The sequence below is a fragment of the Sciurus carolinensis genome, chromosome 1 (assembly GCF_902686445.1).
Source record: "Sciurus carolinensis chromosome 1, mSciCar1.2, whole genome shotgun sequence".
Classification (NCBI taxonomy): domain Eukaryota; kingdom Metazoa; phylum Chordata; class Mammalia; order Rodentia; family Sciuridae; genus Sciurus; species Sciurus carolinensis.
Window position 1 is genome coordinate 198638490 of NC_062213.1, and position 21399 is coordinate 198659888.

At 63.2% G+C, this 21399-nt stretch overlaps 1 protein-coding gene and 1 non-coding gene across 5 annotated transcripts in view; one reads left to right on the forward strand and one right to left on the reverse strand.

Moving 5' to 3' along the window:
• Nucleotides 1-1472: 1472 nt before the first annotated feature.
• The window catches only part of Kazn (kazrin, periplakin interacting protein), a 1015267-nt gene continuing 995340 nt past the window's right edge, over nt 1473-21399 (reverse strand). For 3 of the 4 annotated variants that reach the window (XM_047558680.1, XM_047558689.1, XM_047558696.1), the window contains 7 exons: nt 17313-17518; nt 16745-16863; nt 11666-11897; nt 10395-10496; nt 9910-10076; nt 5587-5698; nt 1473-3966 (listed from right to left, as the gene is read on the reverse strand). In XM_047558680.1, the coding sequence (XP_047414636.1) occupies nt 3802-3966; nt 5587-5698; nt 9910-10076; nt 10395-10496; nt 11666-11897; nt 16745-16863; nt 17313-17518 (1103 nt within the window). In that variant the 3' untranslated portion in view covers nt 1473-3801. Of the gene's footprint in view, nt 3967-5586; nt 5699-9909; nt 10077-10394; nt 10497-11665; nt 11898-16744; nt 16864-17312; nt 17519-21399 lie in introns of those variants that run through there. The other variant, XR_007109512.1, reaches the window with a different exon arrangement.
• Trnag-ccc (transfer RNA glycine (anticodon CCC)) lies at nt 18505-18578 on the forward strand. Its single transcript has one exon. It is a non-coding gene; the product is annotated as a tRNA-Gly (tRNA).

The following is a 21399-nucleotide window of genomic DNA, read 5'->3' on the forward strand; positions in this document are numbered from 1 at the left end:
GCCGACCCCCTGCAGCACCTGAGCAGCCCCTGGGCCTGGCTCCAGCCCCGTGGGGCTCTTCCCAGCCTCAAGGCTCTGCCTCTGCTACCGCAGGACATTTGCACGTTCTACTCTGTCTGGTCTCCTCTTTGCCTACTGAGCTCTGCCCAGGCCTGGCCTCCTCTCGACTAATCAAAGCCCCAGGTGCGAAGGCCCTGACCGCCAGCTGCCTCTGCTCGCAGGCTGCCACAGCCCCACGCGTCAGGGCGTGTCTGATTCCGACCGTGGCCCCCGGGAAGCCCGGCGGGATTTCTTTCATCCTGTCCTCAGCAGAGCTCGGGCTCTGACCCTGGGAGGTTCTTCCCCTGCTCTTGCAGGAATGGCTCCCAGAATTCAGGACTCAGCTCAGGAGTCCCTCTCCCTCCCCCAGGCAACCTGGCGGTCACGCTTCACGGGGGGTCAGCCTGAAACTGACCCCCCGGGTCACGGACACGCCTCTCTCCTGTCGCCACATCGGGGACGTCCCCACGGCGTCCCCAGCACCCCGAGAGGCCCTGGCCCCGGGAGGTGTCTGTGGGTGCGGTATTTGTGGCCAGCCCAGGAACTGGCCGTCCCCGCGCCCGCCTCACGGTGGCTTCCCCCCTCCTGACCCCTCCCCACCGTGCCCACAGCCTCCCCGCCGGGCAGCCGCTGCCGTTCCGACCCGCCAGCGCAGCAGAGCAGACGGCTGGTGGCCGGGACACCTGGGTGGAGCCCTGGCCGCCCCCTCAGGCCGAGAGGGCCCAGCTGGGAAGGCCCGTCCGCCACCACCGCGGAGCCCTGGTCCAGCAGCCCGGCCTGGGCACTGGTGGGGAGCTGAACCTGGGGAGCCCCAGGCCCGTCGCGTCCCCGTTTGGAGAACCCCCGCCCGCTGACCCGTGTGCACGGCTGGTCTGAGAAGCTCCGAGCTGGACTCCGGAAAGCCACCCGAGACCCGCCTGGCAGACTGACGGTGGAGTAGGTGACGGTGGAGCAGGTGACGGTGGAGCAGGTGACGGTGACACCCAGGGCAGTGACTCCCAGGCCTCCCTCCCCTGAGCAGGACAGAGGCAAGGTCCCCACAGGGACTGGTCAGCATGACAGATTGCACCCAATGCCACATTAAGTGACCTGCCTGGCCAGGTAGGTTGTGCAGGAAGGTGGGCAGAGGGGTCAGGGTACCGGGACATGGAGCCTGAGGTCCGTGGGCCGCTGTGACTTCTTAGCCTTACTTAGGGACCAGGCGAGCCCTCCACCTTCCCCACCTCAGTCTCTCCATCCGTGAAATGGGTTCGCAGCCTCCCTCTCAACGTGGCTGCTGGGAAAACCAAGACCCCTGAGCAAAGCCACCCGGAGTCCGTGCTGGGCGGTAGTGTTTATTATCAGTGTTAAAATCCACTCCCGGGGGGACGGTGGGGGCTGCGGCCGGGGACTGTGCCCGTCACAGTCGGCTCCTCGGCAGCCGTGGGCTCCCGGGGGGACTCAGGACAGCCTCCACGCGGTCACAGGCTGGGGACGCCCTCCGTCCAGCAGTCTCCTGGCCTCAGGCTCCTGGTCCTCACTACGGGCCCGCGGGATCCTGGAGACGCGGGGCAGAGGCCGTGGCCACAGGGCTCCTGGGCTTCACGGGACGGGCGTCGGGCCTGAGCGCGGGTCCCCGCGGGGGTGTCCCTGCCGGGAGCGTGGAGTCACGCCTGCCGAGTTCCTGTTCTGCCAGGGTCCCCGGGCGGTGGCCTGGGGCTCTTGGGTCCCCTCTGAGGCCGGCAGGCTGGCCGTGCTCTCCCTGGGGAGTTTGCCTGGCACCTGCCCCTGAGCCCGGTGCTGAGGACAGCGGCGCCCCAGGTGCCGAAGGAGGCCCTTCCCCGGGCAGGACGGGGCCCTGCAGAGCGTGACCGCGGGTGGGGGGCACCCTCCTCCCGAGCCCGGGGGCCGCATGCACCCCCTTTCCAGGGCACCTTTGGGCACAGACAGCGAAGCTCCCAGAGAAGCCCGTCTGGGGGGCTCCCCGGCCAGGCGCCGCCCTCGGGGGCTCGGACCATAACCCGGGCCTCCTGGAGGGGAGGCGGCCGCCCCGTCCTGGGCGGCTGCTCCTCAGCTGGCCATCCGCTGCCCGGCCCCGAGTCCCTGGGACTCCACCCCCTGCTCTCCTGCCCACGGGCAGCACGGCCGTATTCAGGATCTGCCCAGGCGACACGCCCGTCTCACCAGCCCCGGGCAGGTGGGGAAGCCCCAGGGACGGGGCCCCATCGCCAGCCAGAGCGCTGAGGTGCCCCGAGTGGCCCCAGGCTGCTGGCCCACTGGGCAGTGCCGTCTCTGCCAGAGCCGCCTCCCACTTGTCCCTCGTTCATCTTGTCCCCAGCGGGATTGAGCCTGGGACGTGAGTGCAGGCGCCGTGGCCGTGGGCTTGGGTGCATGTGGGTCTCACTCACCCCTCTCCCCAGCTGCCCCCTGCCCTGGCCGCCTCCCAGTGCCCACCTGGGCCTCCGATCACCCAGCGGGCTGTGGTGCCAGGTCACAGGGAGGGTCCCTGGCCTCTCTGGGCTCAGGACTTGGAGTATCCTGAAGACCCTGGGGTTTGGAACCTCAGAAAACCAAGTTGCACATCAGAGATTCATCTCTCCCTTGGGTCCTGGGATCAGAAACGTGTCCCCAGAAGGCCACAGACTCAGAGGAAGTGGGGACAGCCACCTGCTCACCACGCAGGCGTGTGGTGTCGGTAGTGAGGACGGCTGAGCTGGGGAAGGTGATGGAGACGGCCGGAACCCCAGCAGCCTTGCGGAGAGCGCGTCTGGGGTTCATCCAGGTTCTGCTGGTGCTTCTCCCACGAGGGGCAGGGACGCGTGGGGTGGAAGAGCACACGCCCTTCATGCGCTCAGAGGCCGGTTCCTCGGAAACGTGAACTTCTCATTGGCTCCTGGTGCAAAAGGCCTCGCGGGAGGCGGAGCATCGTGGCAGTGTTCCAACAGAGCCTGAGAGAAGCAGGCCAGTGTCAGGCTTGTGCTGTGCCTGGGAAATTAGACCCCTGCCCACCCCGCTGCTTCCGGTTGTCTCCCGAGAGGGTTCAAGGTGTGTTACAGACATTAGCAAGTGTTAATCCTCAGAGGCCCCTGGGAGGGAGCCAGAAGTATTGTAGATGATGACCTTGAGGCACAGAGAGGTGAGGCCCCTGGGAAAAAACCACACAGCAAAACCGCGTTGATCAGGACAAGGGCTGGAGGGTCCCTCCACCTGTGCCTGCTGATTTCGCTCTGTGGGATTCGTGAGGAGGTGGGGGCATCGCCTGTTTCAGGTGACAGGGACATCACAGCAAAGGTGCACTTGGTGAACAGTGACAAGTGTCTCCCCGTCCCAGCTCCCAACCTCGTCACCATGCTGAGCGGCGGCCACTCTGCCTCTGTGGTCAGGATGCCTTCACCCTGGCAGGGTGTCCGCAGCAGCCCAGGGATGGCGCTCCCGTGCCCCCGGACACAGGGCCCTTGAGCGGCTGCGCTCCCACCCCGCCTGCGTCCCCTGGAAGGTCACGCCCAGTCCTCGGTGGCTCCGCCCTCGGCTGCACGTGGGTGGGCGGTGGTCAGCACGCGGGGCTCCGCATGTCCTGGTGCAGGGCCGCGCCCTGGATCCCGGCGGGCTGGGCACCCTGACGTCCTCACGGCCTCTCTGCTGCCCAGACCGCGGGCTGGCGGCTCCTCCCGCCTCGCCCGCGCGTCTGGAGTCGCAGGGTCCGGCGGGTTCTTGCGGGGCAGAGGCGCATCCCCAGCCCAGGCCGCTGTGTACAGGGTCAGCACCGGGGCGGGCGCTGCGCCCCTACACGTTGGTGACCTCTGGGCTGTTGTAGCCGTCCAGGCGGTACTGCTCCGGCCTGCCCTGGGGGTCATCGTCTCCGCAGTCTTCATTTTGAAGAGAGCCGTAGTCATCGTGGAAATCCGGGTCTTTGCTGCTGAAGCCCCTTCCTATCTTCCCGAGGGGCAGCTGAGGAGAGAGGAACAGGAGCAGAGGAGGAAGAGGCGAGAACTGAATGTCTGAGATCTGGGCACTGTGGCGTCTGTGGTCTGATTGCTGTGTGACCTGGAGTAGCCCCCTTAACCTCTCTGTGCTCCTCCTATTAGTAATTCCAGCCTAGTGCTCCAGGAGACAGAATTAACCTTAGGAGAGTTCCGTGTTCCCACCTGGAAGGACTCAGTGGGCTTCAAAGGGTGAGGACAAATGTTGTCACACTAATTGATGAAAAGCTCCTCCCTCGCTGCTTGGCAGGGAGAGGATTGAGAACAGTAGAAGGTCCCCGTGAGAACATCCAAGCCCGGGCGCGAGGGCTGACTGCACCCGAGTCCAGAAGGAATATTCTAGACGGCCTGGGATGGCAAAGTATCGGCTTTGGAGACCCAGAGACCGATGTCTGGGTCCCTGCTCTGCCACCTCTGCTGTGTGGCCTTGGACACCTCACACCCCCTCTCTGAATCTCAGTCTTCTCAGCTAGAAAATGGGAAAACCAGCTACTTCTGAAGATCGTCGTGAAGAGCAGAAAGCCTGCCTGCAAAGCCCGGGGCAGGTGCCAGCACACAGTAGGAGCTGTCCCCACGCACAGTGGGCGTGACTGTCCTCGCAGTCATGACGGGGGTGGGCAGGGGTGACTTCCTGGCTGTCTCCCTCCCTCCTCCCTCCCCTCAGGGCTGGGATGGAACCCAAGGCCGGTGCAGACCAGGCAGGCGCTCCAGCCCTGAGCTACCGCCACGGCCCTTTCCATTTTATTTTAAAAATTTCCAGACGGGGCCTCACTAAGTTACTGAGGCTGGCCTCCAACACGCCATCCTCCTGCCTCGGCCTCCGGAGTTGCGGGGATCACAGGCGGGTGCCCCTGCGTCCCGCTTGCCTTTCTTTCTGGACCACGGTTTGTCCACAAGACAAAACCATCGTTTCCAAAGGGCGTCCTGTAGACGGTCATTCTGACCCCAGCCCGGCAGTGAGCCTCGAGGATGGCGGACGGTGGGCGGCTCTCCGTGCTCCCACCGCGCAGGCGAGATCCTGACCCCCAGACAAGTCTGACCCCCCGGGGGCGTCACCCCACCTGCAGCGCGCTCTGGACAGGGCACCCGGGGTGACTCAACTCTGTCCCCAGGGGTGGCGGCTGGGGCGGTCAGCGCCTGGGCAGTGCCGCTGGGAGCGGGGAGGGCCTTCGGTGACCCTGTCCCCCGTCTGCTGGGACCAGCCCTGGCCGCGTGGAGGGGCCGCCAGAAGTCCGTCTCCTGCTCCTGGTCCGGAGCGGCTTCAGGCCCCAGTCCACCCGGCCTCCCTCTGGCTGCGCCCGGCCACCCGCCCAGGGGCCTGTGGTTCGGGAGGCGGGGGTGGGGGTCCCAGAACCTGCAGCCACCTGGTGACAAGGACTGCATGCGGAGCCCGGTGGGGCCCGTGGGGACTGTTGTCACCAGGCCGAGGTGTCACGCAGGTCTGGGAAGCGGCAGCCTGGGACCCTGCCCCTGGCCGCCGCTCACAGGCTGCACAGGAGCCCCGGAGGTGCAGCGGGAGAGGCCGGTGGGGCCCGGGGATGGAGGCCCCTCAGGAGCGCGCGTTCCTGGGGGACCACAAGCCACTTACCCGGCCCGCCTTGTACTTGGCGCCGCCTCCGTCCTCCTTCCCCGCCCGGGTGACGCTGGAGGCCCTGCCGGGTGGTGTTCCAAACCGCTCAGCCTCCCGGACGCCTGTGCAGCTGAGGACACAAGCCCTGTATCAGCAGGAGAGGCCCAGGCACCTCCTGCCACCAGACACGCGCTCTCACACGCCGGGGACAGTGACCACGCTCTGAGACCCGCTGGACACCTCCAAGGAGCCCTTTGTAACGGTAACTCGCTGTGCACCTAGACGTGGGGACTGCCAGTCCCACTTACAGAGGAGGAGAAGGAGGCACAGAGAGGTTAAGCAATCTGCCCAAGATCACACAGCTGCCACTAGCAGAGGCAAGATCCAAACCCAAGCCTCTGAGCCCCAAATCTCGCCCTGAACTCCTCAGTGTGCTGACACACTTATGGCAATGGACGACTGGAGAGAGGAATCCCAAAATTTCAGCTAAATCAGATGTGAGCTGAGAAGCACTGGAAAGTTGTCCCTACTCTGCGTTTGAAATCCAGGTCCCCACCTGACCTCGGGATTCCTTTTTATTGTTTGGTAGGTTTTGATGAACGACAGCCACAGCCATCCAGCCGGTGGACGGGCTTGTGTATAAAGTTCTGTCATTTACGGACTGTGCGCATGGGTCGACGCCTCGCTCCTGGGTGCTTTCTTGCTGTGGCTCCCAAGTCCCAACTCACTCACTCTCTGACCTTTGAGCCCTGGGCTTCGGCCCCCACTGGCCCTCCTCCTCCTGGATTTAGGGCAAGCCACAAGCCCCACGGGCTCGCTGGGCCTCCTTTCTTGGACAGCGGGGGGCCCTGCTGTGACAGAGGCCTCCTGCCCTCGTCCGACTGGCGGAGGCCAAGGCCCCTGTCTGGCTCTTCCTAGGGCCTCCAGGGGCAGGCGCGGTTGAGCCTGGGTCTGTTTGCTTGTGTGTGACCTTGGTGAGTCACCCCTCCAGGCCTGGTTTTCACACCTGCCAGGGGTCCTGACGTCCTGAGGGCTCAGTGGGTCCCTGGGCAGCCATGACACCCAGGCAGGGGACCCTGGAAGCGTGACCACAGAGGCGCCGGCCCTGGGGCAGGCAGACGCGCTTCCCACGGGTCTGTGCGCCGGGTTCCGCCCCCACCCGGGGTGACTGAGTAAGAGAAATGCACTTCTTTTTTTTTTCTTTTGGTGCCAGGGATTAACCACTGAGCCACCTCCAGCCCTTTCTAGATTTATTTAGAGACAGGGCCTCTCTGAGTTGCTGAGGCTGGCTTGGATCTCGAGATCCTCCTGCCTCAGCCTCCTGAGCTGCAGGGATGAGAGTGGGCGTCACTTTGCCTGGTGAGACACGCACTTCCCACACGCTGTCAGCTGCTCTGTGTTTGCATCTGAAGTGTCCCCAGGGCCCGTGTGTTAAAGGCTTGGGGCCCCAGCTCGGTGCCCTGGGAGGGGGTGAACCTTTCAGAGGCAGGCCGAGGGCAGGTCTTTGTGTTTTGGGGTGTAGGCTCGGAGGGGCTTGTGGGACCCCAGTCTCCTCTCCTCTTTGCTTCCTGTGGTGAGGTAGAGGCTGGGCTCCACCACACACCCCACCACCAGGAGCCGCCTCGCCCCAGGCCGCAAAGCTGAGAGGTCAGCCGATCTCTCAATGCCGTGGCCAGAGTGCCCTTCTCTCTTCATGAGGTGACCGGCTGGGGCACTGGGCACAGAGACGGGAAGCTGACTGGCCGGGCCGCCTCGGGGTGGCTGGGGTGGCGGGAGGGGCGGGTGGGAGAGACTGACGGATGGCGGCCAAGGCAGCCAGTTCTCGAAACCTCGTGGGGGCTGGTTCCCCAGTGTGCAGGGCTGCAGGACCTCACCAGGGACCACCCTCCCTCTGCGCCAGGAGCCGAAACCCCGGTTCTCACTGGAGAAGCCCCCGGGAGCTAGACCTCGCGGCCCGCTCTGCCGCCCCCCACGGAAGGCCTTGAATTCTCCCGACTCACGGAATGTCGGTGGGGAGTGGCGCTGGGAGAGCCCTGGGGTCCCTTCTCCCCTTCTTACTGAAGAAGAGACAGACGTCCAGAGTGGATGTGCATCTTGTCCAAGAACACGTAAAACACATGGTGCCAGGGATGCACACTGAGGATCAAGAGTCAGACCCGGTCTTCCAGCCCTGGGTCCAGGGCAGGTGAGTCCCTGGCTTAGCATTGGCCTCACCGGGCCGTGTGGGCTCCTAACGCCCACCGCCACAAGGCTATCGTGAGGACTGAGGAGAGACGTGAAGCTCGGAGAAGTGATGGCTGCCATCCTGCGGGGCTGAGCCGCACAGGCTCTGAGACAGACCTGGCTTGAGTCCCCACTCCACCGTCCCCTGGCTGTGTCCTTGTGCAGGCTGTGACCTGGGTCTCAGTGTCTGTACAGCATAGCCCCGTAAGTGGCTCTGGTCCCACCGGGCTCAGATTCCTTGTGTGTGAAATGAGGAGCCCGGGCCAAGTCCAGTCCCCTCCTCCGGCCCTGTCCACAGGGGGCCCACTGCTTTTACAGAGCCCCGAAGGAGTCCCTGGCCTCCCAAGACACAAGGACACACCTGTCCCTGCCAGAACCTTGCCCTGTTCACCCTCCCGTCCCAGACAGTCCCGAGGTCCCTGTTACCCCAGGTCAAGGATCCAGGGCCACACGAGGGCTGCACACGTCAGCTCCAGCCGCCCGTCCAGGGCTCGGGATGATTTAAGCCTGTTAGGAATCACATGGCTCGTGGGAGGGTGGGGAGGGTGGACGATCTGAGGGGAGAAGCCCTTTCCTGAGGGATCCTCGGGTTCACAGGACAGAGACTCATCAAACTTTGCAACAACTACCTGGAAAAGCTCAAGCTGTAGATCCGTGGGCCCCGCCGGCAGGTGCAGGTCCTGGAGGGCTGAGAAGCGGCCGAAGGACCTGCACTGGCAGGAGCCCGGGCAGCCTGCTGCAGGGCCCTGCAGCCTCACCTTGAGGACTGCCGCCTGGGTCTCAGCCTGCCGATGGGGAACGGCAGTCCAGGATGCGGGGCCGCCACAGGGGCACGACACCCTCCTGAGCCTGCTTCTCCGCCTGCATGACGCCCTGAGCGGCCCAGCTTGCTCCCCAAGGCCCCGTGTGTTTGGGGGGTTCAGTTCTCAGGTCTAATTCACACAGTTCAAGGGTCAAATCTGGGCTCTACCTGCTCAGCTGACAAACCTTAGCTAGACCAACCATGGAAGCGTCAAGTGACTCGGCCTGGGAAGGAGAGGGGCCTCTGGATCAACTTTGCAGAGAGATCGTAAGGGAATGATCATAGGACTGAGTGCAGGTCAACAAATTAGCTAGATGAGAAATTAGCTAGATGAGAAATTAGCCTCACATGAAGCGGACACATTCCTAGAAAAACGTGAACTAGTAGAGCTGACCCCAAAAGAAATAGAAAACCTAAATAAACCCCTAACGAGTAAAGAGGTTGAATGAGCAATCAAAGTGCTTTCCACAAAGAGAAGCCTAGGGACAGATGGCTTCACTGGTGAATTCTTCTAAATGTTTCAAGAATAAGGAACAACAACCCAAGAAACAGAAAGGAGGGAGTCCTTCCTAGCTCACTCTAGGAGGCCAGCATTACCCCACAACCAAAACCAGACACAAACATCATCGGAACAGGAAAACTACAGGCCAAGACCCTTTCTAAATGTAAATGCAAAAATCCTGAATGAAATACTAGCAAACCAAATCCAGCAACATCCACAAAGGATTGTACGCTCTGACCAAGTGAGATTCACCCCAGAAATGCAAGGATGGTTCAATACCTGGAAACTCAACCAATCTAATTCACTGTGTTGGAAGAAGAAAAGACCAGCCTGGGCTCTGCCACCTGCTGGCTGGTGACCTTGGGCAGGGAGCATCGTGGCCTCTTAGAACAAACTCCTCATGTATGAAGGAGGGGTGGGGATCTGATCTCAGTGACGTCAGAGGATGGAATCAGTGTACCCAGCAAGTGCTCCATGGATGACCACCTGGCCTTCGGTGCACAGTGGTGAGGGCAGCGGCATCTGTGGGCAGAGCCTGGGCATCTTCCAGGTGAGGACGCTGGGGCAGGCGGGTGGCCATGCTCTGCTCCCCTGGGCCATGGGCACCATTGACATGCCCATTCCTGCCCTCAGATCTTTGTCCCTCTGCTGGAACTGCCACCTCACCCAGGTAGGTGGATCTTTCCTCCTTCTAGTCTCTGACCTAGTTTCCTGGGCACCATTGCACCGTGACAGGGGGACACGGCCAGGGAAGGGTCAGGGCGGAGGCCAGGGCCCTCTGCTTCATGGCCCAACGCCCGGCGTGGGCACTCACGTGGCCGGGTGGAAGACGGCGCTCATCTCCTCCGCCAGGTGCCTCCGGAGGATGTGCTTCCCGCTGGGGATGCCCAGGGCAGTGGCCATGGCCTCGGCATTGAACGTGGGCTCCAGCACCAGCACTGCGCCGTGGACGCCGCTGTTGGTCAGGTTGTCCGCGTACTCCTGGGGACAGAGCAGGAGGCTGCACCGGGGAGCGGACCCTCTGGCCCTTAGAGCCCCGAGGGCCGCCTCTTCCCACCCACGAGGCCTGACCCCAGCAGGGGCCCATAATTATGTGTGGACGTCAGATGCGCCTGGATCTTGACCCCACTGCTGCCGAGGTGGGCGAGGCTGGCTCGGGGCCCCCATGGCTTGAGTGTCACCCCAGGGGCCCCAGGGCGGGAGCTGGCCGCTGCCTCCTGGGTGGCTGGTGCTCCTGCCGGGCCTTGGCGGACGCCCCGGTTCACACAGGGGGACGTCCACTTGCAGCCCGCGCCTCACCTTCAGGTCGATGTCTCGCACCCACTGCAGCACACGCTGGTTGGTCCAGACCACGGGGTCCGTGTTCTGCGTCTCACAGTGGGCCCGACGTTCCTGCAGGGCCTTTGGGGAGACGGGCGGTGAGAAGGGAGGGCCTGTGGAGGGAGGGTCCCTGCGCTGTCCCCTCGGCCTGCCGCGTGAGGGGGTGGTGCGGCTGCTCGGCCACATCACTCTGAGCTTCCTGGGGTGTGGGGTGGGTGGGTGGCAGTGCTGCTGTGTCCAGGCCCTGACCCCAGCTGCCCTGCCCCCCGATCACCCGACAGGGAGCTGTGCTCAGTGAGTATCGGGGTGTCCATCCCCTGGCCTCAGCTGCCCCTCAGAGGTCCTCTGGGGGACGGATTCGGGTCAACATTGCTGGGGCTCCCGGCTGCAGGCCCTCCGGTGTGCCCTGACCAGCTCCCCTGACCCCCTGTGACCTTTTCTGACCTTTACTGTCCAGACCGACGTGGTGACACTGGGGATCCCAGAGCCGGGGGCCCGTGTTCCCACCCCCGTGTCCAGGGCCCTGCGGTAGCCGTGAGAGGGGACGGAGGGTTGGACAGTCCCTCTCTGCCCCCTCCAGGCCCCAGACCGCTCGTGTCCCTGTATTGCGCTAAGAAACGCCATCTGGACCGGGACCCGGCAGCCGGGGTCTCTGCCTCGGGGGTGTGGAGGCCCTGGGGCAGCAGTCTCTGCCCGGTGGTCTTGGCAGAGCTCAGCGTCGGGGGCACTCAGTCCAGACTCTGTGGCGGTGCGCAGGGCCTGGCCTGCCCTCCTCACACCGCATGCCCAGCACCCCGACTCGGCTCCTGGGCCGCTGCAGACCTGTCCTCTGGCCCCTGGCTGCCGATGCCCCTGCCGTGTCCTCTCCCCGTTATCCGCTCCTGATCTCCGGAATCCTCCTGGAGCTCTTGGGAGCCTCACTCTCCCGGGGAAGCCCTCCCTGATCCCCGGAAGCTTCTTCTCTGAGTTTCCTTAAATCTCCGGCTTCCCTCCCTGGGACGGCGTCCCCCAGCGTGGTCACCCGGCCTCCTCCTGGGTTTCCCCGCTGAGCAGTGGGTCTCTGAGGATGAGGAGCCCCCTTTCCCCTGAACTGAGCTTAGGGCTGGGCCCAGCCAGACAGGCGGCTGGCAGCAGGTTGGACGGAAGGACGGATGGCGGAGAGACGCTGGCAGGGGTGGGTGGGCGGAGGGCGGAGGGACAGGGCAGTGGACGCGGAGTAGGGGAGGGCGGGGCCCGCGGCAGCGCCTCACCTCCCTGCTGAAGTCCACTTGGTACAGCAGCTCGATGCCCAGCAGGATGCTGACCTGGTGGAACCTCTTGGACACGCCCAGGTGCTTCTCCAGGTCCCGCTTCACGAGGGAGTTGAGCACCCGCCCGTCCACCAGGTGGCTCTGGAAGGCCTGGGCGTACTGGGACAGGCCGATGTCCCTCAGCCAGGCCTTGGCCACCCAGTGATGGTCCAGGTCGGCAGCTTTGGACAGGCTGGTGGGAAGACATGCCAGAGAAGGGCCGGTGGGCGGGGGTCCGGCACAAAGCGCCCGGCGGAAGTGAGCGCAGAGACGGGCAGAGAGGAGGGGAGAGGGGACCAAGGAAGCGGCGGCGGGACCGAGCGAAGAGAGAGGAAGGAGCAGAGGTGGGGAGAGAGGTGGGCGGCTGGGGAGAGACGGAGACAGGCCGGGAGGCAGAGTCGGAGCGTCAAAGACCCAAGGAACAGGGGATCACGGAGACCCGAGGACTAGGGGTGCAGAGGACCCCCTCGGCCGTGCGCTGAGTGATAGGGACCATGACAGCGAACAAGGGACACACAGCAGGAAGCAGCGCCTCCGGGAGCTCCCACGCCTGGCCCACCTTGCTTCCCGGGGGCTCTGCAGAGCCCTGAGACCCTGGGCCTGGCCCACCTGAGGCACGACCCCCAGCCCACCCCTCGACGGCACTCTGGTCCGTTCTCCGTTTGGAGACTGAGACGCATTGGTGATGGCCCTCACGGCGGGTCCCCTCCCGTGTGCCACGCACGTCCTGGTCGCGGGAAGCTCTGGTGTGAGGGAGGTGCGTGGCCGGCCTTCCGTCTTCCCAGAGCCACGCGGAGGCCCATCTTGGGGTCAGAATTAAAACCCGCGTTTTTATTTCCAGACCTCTCTCTTGCTACTCGCTGCCGTATCTCAGACTTCTCCGTGTCCCCCACCCAGTAGACCTCTGTGTCGTGCACACAGTAGGTGCACAACTAACGCTCCCCACGGGTCTGGATGGCCTGTGGGTGCTCCCTCGGCTGCCATCCCCCTGCCCGCCACATGGTGGCAGCCTCGCAGAAGGAACGAGGTCCCAGAGTCCCACCTGCCGGGTCTGAAAAATGACCAGGGAGCTGCCAGGCAAGAGTGGGAAGCCCTGGGGACACAGAGGGGTGGCAAGTGCCAGGGACAGTGGCGGTGGGCTTGTGAAGGCGCGCTGCCCCTCCTCAGGAAGCCCTCTGGCCGCCCTACGGCAGCAGGGCCTGGGCGGCCCCTCTGTCCCTCCTTCCGCCCAGCAGGACCTATGGAGCATCTCTGAGCTTGGGGAAGACGCTGCGCGTGACACCATGTTCCCCACGGGCCCTCCTTGCTGGGTGCTCGGTACCCCGGCTCCCATTGCATCCTGAACGGGCGCCGCCCCTCTCCTCTGTGGCTCCCCGGGCTCCTCCCTCCTCTCCCAGTCCCCGGCCGGCCACCCTCTCCACTCCTCCTGGCCGTCGCAGGCACCCCGTGTCCCGTGTACCAGGGCCCCGGCGGTCCCCCCAGTGCGCCAGCTCCTGAGCCAGCCGCCCCTCCTCACCTGCCTGTCCCCCACCCTTCCCACCTTCCCGGGTCAGTGGGCCGTCGGTCCCCTTCCCTGCTTCCCCAGCTCCAGCACTGCCCCGTCCCTGCTGTGGATGACCCTGCGGCCTCCACGCCCGCCCCTCCTGTCCTCCCTCACCCCTGCTGACCCACATCCCCGTGGCTAACAGCTGGCCCCGCCCAGTGGAAGCAGCAGGGCGTGTCACTCGGGCCCAACACCCTGGTGGCTTCAGGGCAACACAGCGAGGTCCCTGCCGGCTCCAGTCTCCCTTCCTCGCTGCCTGAAGTGCCCCCACCCCAATCCTGCTGGCCCGTCTACGTCCTTCAAGGCACTCGGTGGCCGTGGCCGTGGCCGGTCTCCCCACCGGCCCCTCCTTCCTCCCGGCCCTCAGGGACAAGCCCCTTCGCCGGCCACGTCTCTGCTGAGCGGGCTTCGCAGTGCCGGGTGCCGAGGAGGGCAGGGTGGCTTCCCTCTCCCGTCCTCCAGCCTCACCTGCAGCTGCCACTCTGCTGGCCTGGGCAGCCGCCAGGACCCAGCTGGAGTCCTCGCCTGCCAGTGTTGGACGGCTGGCCCTGTGACGGGGCGTCCAGGGGCAGCTCTGGAACTAGACCCTTCCAGCCCGAGTCGGGATCCCTGCTGGGAAGCCAAGGTCTGGGGCAGACCCCCCTCCAGGGCTGGCTTGTCACCGACGGGCTTCCCAGGCCCAGGCTTCATGGCTCTAAACGGGATGCCGCTGGGCCAGGGTTGTCACCCACGGGAACAGGAGCGACCTCTCTCCTCTCTGAAGCAAGGGTTTGCCCCGCAGCTCAAGGGAGCAGGACCCAGGGGTGGCGGGCAGGGAGGGGGACGCCTCTCCCAGCCGCTCGAGGGGGGCCATTTATAATCAGCGTGTCCACCCGCACGCTGACAACGGGTGTGCTCCTGCCCCCCAGAACGGTTCTCTTTCCCTAACGGTGACCCCACGGCGCCTCAGCCGGGCCACGCTTTCCCAGCTGCTGGTCTGAGCTATCGGAAGAGCCAAACGGCGAAGCTCAGAAAGTAACTCCCACACCTCGCGGACTGTCACCGCCTCCTCCCAGAGCCAGGCCCAGACGAGACCCTGGAATCCCAGGACAGGCACAGAGGGAGACAGTCCGCCCTGCGCGATGCCAGAATGCACTGCTTCTGGGTGCATCTCCCTTGGCGCCACACCTGGCCCCGGAGCGGTGGGGACTGGTGGAGATGGAGAACGTAAAGCCCTCAGGACAGGGGCCGGGACGCCCTGGGGTCCAGAGGTGAGAGGAGGAGGGGGAGTCACTGTTGTTTTTTAACCTCAAGGTGACATGGGATGATGGAAAGGCAATTGACCTTGAGGTACTGAGTGTGACCTTGTGCACGTTATTTCTCTGCACCTCACTCTGCACCTTCAAGATGCGGGTAAGAACGTCAGTCTGGCGCTGATGTTGTCATAGGCAAATAGAACCGTGTTCACAGTGTCAGGTGACGGGTCGCTAAGGGGTTGATGGGTTTTATTGTTACTACTTTGGGGAACTGGGCCCAGAGAGGGCAATGTCATGCCCATAGTCACACAGGAAGTCACAGGTGGACATGTTCTCAGAGATGACCTTATTTGGGGTGCTAATCCCAGATAAAAGTTCTGTGGGTGGAGAGAGGGTCTTGGGATGTGAAGTTAAGGTCATGTGTGTTTCTTCTGGGGAAGGCGCCAAGAGCTCTTGCTACATTCTCCAAGGGACCGTGATCCTCAAAAGTTTAAAAACCACCGTCCTAATGTACCCATTTTCCCTTCCCAGGTGGGGAAACTGAGTCCAAGAGAAGATGAGGTCACAAGGCAGTTTAGGCCAGATGCCCACAGGGAATCGGAAACTCAAAATGAGGCCCATCTCGGGGCAGCTGGGTGTCCGTGGTGGGGGTGGCCAACCCCGTGGCCGTCCTGCTCAGCTCTGGTTCATGCCGGCTGCACATCAGGACCTGTCCCTACACAGGCACCCCAGACTCTGGGTTCCTGGAGGTCCTCAGGTCACTTACTGTCCAGACTAGTGGACTGATGTGGGTCCTCCTTGGCCCTCAGTGTGGTGGAACGTGGAGGCTGGGCCTTTGGGAGATGATCGGGGTTACGTGAGGCCCCAGGTGGGTGGTCGCTCTCCCTCCCTCTCCCCGTCCTCCTCTGCCTCTCTCTCTTCACCCGACCCTGTGAGGACCCAGCAAGGAGGCCGCCTCCGTCAGCTAGGAACCATGAGGCACAAGCGTCTGCCATCCCAGCTCCTGGCCACTGGCCACTCCTGTGGCAGCTCCAGCTAAGACGGCCATGTTTTGGGGGAACCTGGGCAGTGGCCAGGACTCCCCGCGTCCTTAAGGGCAGAAGCAAGCTGCCCTGCCTGGTTCAGTGGCCGCAGGCTGCGTTCACAGACTCTGTGGGGTGTGGGGCGGGGGCAGGAGGACTTTGCAGCTTTGGTGGCACAATGTGGGGGACTTTGGGGGATCGGGCGGACGGTGGTGAGGGGAGGTCCTGGGACCCTCGGGAGCTCAGGAGGGGAAACCCCGTGGGGGGCACTCCTGGTCTGGGCTGTCACCCTGCCCCTTGCCTCAGGCCCAGCCCTGTCCTCTAGGCCTGGCCAGCGTCCTGACCTGCTGACAGGCCGGGCACCTTCTGGTTGCTGGCTGAGGTGCCGCCCAAGTTTCCGATCCGGGCTCCGAATCTCCTGGGCACATGGGGATCTGGTCTTCCCGTTTCCAGGCGGCCTGCTTCGCCGCCTGCTTCGCCGCCCGCCCTTCTCTTTAATCCACAAAGCTGCTTCCGCAAATACTGGCACCCGCCACCAGGTTGATTAATTAACTGCACAAAGTGATGGGACCCAGCGAAGGAGATAATTATGCAAAACAGAAAGTGCCGGTTTCAAAGTGCGGTCCTCCCGCTCCGCAGGCTGAGGCCCACGGGCTCCTTCCCTTCTCGCTGGTGCTGTGTGGTCAGCCAGGGGTCCCCCAGGAGAGAGGCGGCAGGAAGCGGGGCGGGCTGTGGTCTGCAGTGAGGGCAGGTGGCCTCCGAGGGATGAGCTGAGGGGAGGCTCCAGCTCCCAGGTGCCTCCTGGGAGGAGCCCTCGCCCGGCCCTGTTCCCTGAGGCAGTGCTCCCAGGGGAACGGTCCCTGCCCGTTTCATCCTTTGTGTCCGCTTGGGTTCCCTGGCCCTGTGCCGTCCTTCCTCACCCTGGAGGCAGGAGAGCTGAGCTTCCTGCGTTTCAGAATGGCGGGGGCGAGGAGGGAGCGGGAGGTGCTCGGGGCAGACTTTCTGCAGACGCGGGGCCGGTCGGGGGTGGGCAGGAGGCCCGGGAGGCAGCCCGGCGCTGGCCCGGGTGTCCTGGCCTCTGGGGCGCGTGCTCGCCCCTCCCGTGTGTGCCCCTCTCTGCAGTGACGGGGTGCCTGGGCATCTGGGTCCCACCCCAGGCCGGGGCAGCTCACAGCGCCCCAGTGCCCATCGGTGTGACGCTGGGCCCAGGTGGACATTCCCATCTCCGGGTGCCACTCACCTCCTGCCCGCCTCGGCGTCGCGGTAGTCCTCGATGGCCAGGCGCAGCTTGCGCCGGTGCAGGGAGCTGCACACGCCCAGGCCCAGCTCCAGGTCCTCGTCACTCAGGCTCAGCAGCACCTGCGCCAGGAGGGGGCGTGAGCACCAGCGCGGGGAGCGGGGTGGGAAGCAGGTACTGTCCTGGGCACCCGAGTGTCCCCCGCCCTGCTTGCTGCCGGTCGGGCCACGTGGAGGGGTCTGTTGGCGAGGGCTCTGCCATGTCCCCCGCCTACCTCCCCTGCCAGTCAGGGCACGGCGTCCCTCTGCCACCCGCCCTGGCCGCTGCCCCACGGGGAGAGGCGGGACCACAGGCTGGGAACCACCCTCCAGGCCCGTCCTTCCCCCCCAGGCGAGGAGGCGTGGCCCCAGGGCTGTGTGCTTTGCAAGGGAGACAGTGACGTCGCAGGGACCCCGGCATCCGCCCTGGACTGGCCCTCCTCCTGGCTGCGGGGTTGGGTGGGCAGGCCAGCTCCTGGGAGGGCGCGGGGACAGGCCTCGGGGACAGGCCGCCGGGGGCCGGAGCTGCCTACCTTCCCACTCTTGACGTTCTCCGCACAGGCCTTGACGTACATGGGCATGGCCATGACCACCTCCAGCCAGGCCTGGACGGTGCCGGCCTTCCAGTGGGACATGGGCGTGGTCCTGACCAGCTCCACCTGCTGCAGCCGGTCCACCTGCTCCTCGCCCTCCGACAGGCCGAGGCTCTGCCGCGTGGGGCTGCACTGGCTGTCCGAGTCTGCAATACATAAGCGCACGCCACGCTGGGGACGGGCCTGGGGACAGGGCCCCGCCTCCCGTGTCTTCCACATCCAAGTGGCTTGGGTGGTTGGTGTCCGCCGTCTCCCCCACGTTACAGAAGTCACTCGGCCCGTCAAAGGAAAAGGAGCACCGAGAACTGGTTCCAGAAGGGGCTGCGCAGAAAGCCCAGGGTCCGAGCCGTCGGAGGCAGCCCGGCGCCGTCTAGTGGGAGGTTCCCTGGGTGCCCGGACACCCCGCTCCCACACCGACCCCACGCTGGCACTGAGGCCAGTCGGGACATCCTTCCCTCTCGACAGGGGCCTGTGGCACCTTGGGACGTCCGGGCTTCACCGAAAGGATGCCCGCAGTTCATTTCGCCCGCTTCCTGTGGATGGGCACGGGGCTGTCCCGATTTTTCTCTATTGTAAACAACACAGCGGCTGTCGTCTTTGGGCGACGGGGTGATTTATTTTCTGGGAAGAAACGCGACCCAGTTCCTCTCCGTCACACGCTCCCGCCCCTTCCTGGAGTGGCCCTCCCAGAAGGGAAAACAAGTTCCTCCAGCAACACCACCCAGCCCCGCTCTGCAGTCTGTTTTCTGCCTCGACACCTGGTAAACAGGTGGGAGCCAGGTCAGAGGGACCCACACAAGAAGGAAAAGAATCTCCCTAAAACAGGGCGTAAAAAAAACCCACACAGGGCAGACTCAACACCAGGAGAAATGACAAGCACAAAAAAATAAGCCTGATTAGAGAAACGACCCTGCCCCACATGCTATATTATAAATCATTATAATGATGTAAAAATGCTTATTCATCAAAACAAATAGGGCACCGTTGGAACAATGGGTACGCACACACACCAGTTTTCAGGGTGAGTTACTGGCCTCTGGGAACGGAGGCTACTTTCTTCTCGTAATTCCTTTGTTATTATCAAAGTTCCATAATAAACGTGTATAGTCTCACTATGAAAAAATTCAGGGACTGGGGATGTAGCTCAGTTGGTAAAGCGCTTGCCTCCCATGCACAAGGACCTGGGTTCAATCCCCAGCACCACAAAAAAAAAAAAAAAAAAAAAAAAAAAAAAAAAAATCAAAAGCCAGGAAGCAGTCACATGGTTATTGATGAAGGCTCATTTGAATGAGTGATGCTCATTCAGGTTGGAATTCATGCAATTAATGCAATGAATTCACAAATCCTTAATGGAAGAATATTTTGACATGGGAAAATGTTCATCTCCTGTTTCCAAGTGAAACAGGGAAGAACCTGCAGGCACAATAATTGGGCTATGGATGTATACGTGCATGTGTCCCTGGTTCCAGGTGGATAATGCCTCTGGAGGCGGGATGGGTAATTGTGCCCAAGTACGAGTGTGTGAATTTGCACGGGTGTGGGCGGAGTCTGCGAGCACACGCCTGCTTCTCTGTTTCCCAAGTTGTCTGTGTCCACCGGGGGTGGGCTGAGTATCCGTCCTCTGAAATGTTGGGAGCAGAGCGTTTGGGATTTGAATTTGGGAATATTTGCACATACATCATGAGGTGCCTTGGGGTTGGGACACATGTTCAGATGTGAGCTTCCTTCATGGCTCGTATGCGCCCTATGCACAGCCTATCGGCTGAAGGTGATTGTATGCAATGTTTTTCATCATTTCGTGCATGAAACAAAGTTTCACGGTGTGGAATTTGCCATTGGCGGCATTACCTGGGCGCTCGAAACGTGTCGGACTTCGCAGTCGTTTGGGTTTTTGGTGCTCAAGTGGTATTAGTTTGAAATCCAAAATATGCCCACAGTCTGCAAGTCTTCTCCAAGTTTCATGGGCCTTCCTCCCAGCTCCTTCCCTCCCCGCTCTGATTTACACTCCTGGAGAGACTCAGGGCCACTGCGCCCGGTGGTGACCTCACACTCATTGGTGACCCCCAGCGCCACAGGTTCCTTTCTCCCCAGGGCCTCGTACGACAGTCCCCTGCTCCCCTGTGAAGGTGGCCCAATGCCACTCCTGCTTCCCGCCTCCTCCCTGGGCTGCCGTGGGGACTACGTGGGTGAGAGGCCATTTCCAGCATTATTGTCCTTCCCTTCTCGGGTGTGGAAGGCCTCTGTCCAGCCCTGGGAGATGGCAGAGGGGCACAGAGTCTGGGCAGCTTGTTGTGTGCGTGCCTGTGATTTGACAGCAGCAGCAGCTGCCCCTTGGCCCAGGGCTTGGACAGGCTGCCCAGGCCCCGTGTCCCCTGGCTGGTGCTGGCCTGGCTTGCAGGGAAGTCCTTGCAATCAGGCCAGGACTCCCAGCGCCATGGGGTTTGGCCTCAGGGACCCAGCAGGGCCTCCTACATCTGTTACAGGGCTCTGAGAAAATAATACACGCAGAGTGGCTGAATCTGGTTACTCGGGATTGCAAGACATGGTCCCTGTCGTTTCCATTTGGACCAGGTTTTGGGGCTGAACAGACCTCAGCTTTGGGCAAACTTCACAAAACCTCAGTTTCTTCATCTATAAAATGGGTATAATAATAATGTCTGCCTCCTAGATTGACAGCAATATCGTGAACTCCGAACATGAGGCCACAGTAGCCCTCGGTCAAGATGGCTGCTCTCAGTACCAGGGGCCCCTCCCCTGGGGCTTGGGCACTTGAGGGCCACACCCAGAATTTGCTGCGGTGGCCTCGGTCCCACGCATTTCTGGGATAAAATGCATCTGGAGTTCTGCTCAGGTGCCTCCCGGGGAACCCTGGTCCTCCTCTGCCCAGCTACACGTCAGCCTGGGCCAGGTGGGGGTGGGGGGCCTGCAGGGCTTGGCTGTGGGGGAGCGGGGAGGGGAAAGAGAGGAGAGGCGGAAAGCAGGAGGCGGGCCTGGAAAGCAGGCTGCGGGGAGAGAGAACCAGGACACAAGGGGAGGGAGGGCTGAGGAAGGAGAGAGGGCGGACGGCAGAGATGCGGGTGCGAGCTGAGCGCGTGGGGCCTCTGAGCCTGGCCTGGCCGCGGCCTGCGGGGTGGGCAGGCCTCAGGCCCCTCTTGCTCTTGGAGTCCAGGGCCCTGGTGCCCGTGGCCCGCTGGCCACCTGTGAAGACAGCCCTTCGACACCCGCCTCCTGACCCCATCCCGGGACTGGACATGGAGGAGAGGAGCCACAGAGGACTGAGGGGGACGGTGTCTTTGGGGTCATGAACTCTTCATTAAACCGCAGGCATCAGGGTGCCCGGTTTCGTGCCTGGGATTCTGCCAGTCCTGGCCTTTGTGAGCCGCCCCCTCCTGGGGACAGCTCATGATTATGGCTGGCTGCCCAGGGGCCCGGGGAGTCAGAGGCTGACCCAGCTCCGGCAGAGTCCGAGGAGGTGTCCCTGAGAAGTGGCTGTCCTTCCCGACGCAGGGAGGACTGTGGGGACTCGGGACGAGGGTTCTGCCCTCTTCTGCCCACTGACACGCACGCAGATGAACACACACCCCACAATACGTTAGTGGCACCGAGCACAGCTGCCAACGGCCCACGGAGCGGTGCTGGCCCGGCACAGGGGTCCCCCACTCCAGCCCCCGGTCAATCCAGCCCTTTGCAGAGCTTCCCACTTATAATTTTGCCTAAGGCAGGTTTCAGGCCACAGTGGCCGAGCTGAGGCGCTGTGGCAGAGCCATCTGGCCTGCAAAACCTAAAATCATCACCACCTGGCCAACTGCAGAAACAAAACCGAAAACCTCCAGAGAAACCACGGCCTAGAGGCTCGGCGGTGGGCACCGGCGGAGGAGAGGCCAGTGCGGCCTCAGGTCCGTTGCTTATCGCCCGAAGGATCCTGGCAAGTGATTTCAGTTCTCTCAGCCTGTTTCCCCGTCTGTAAAATGGGTTTGATGGTAATGCCTAATCTCACAAGAGACGCCGTGTGCAGAGACTGGACGAG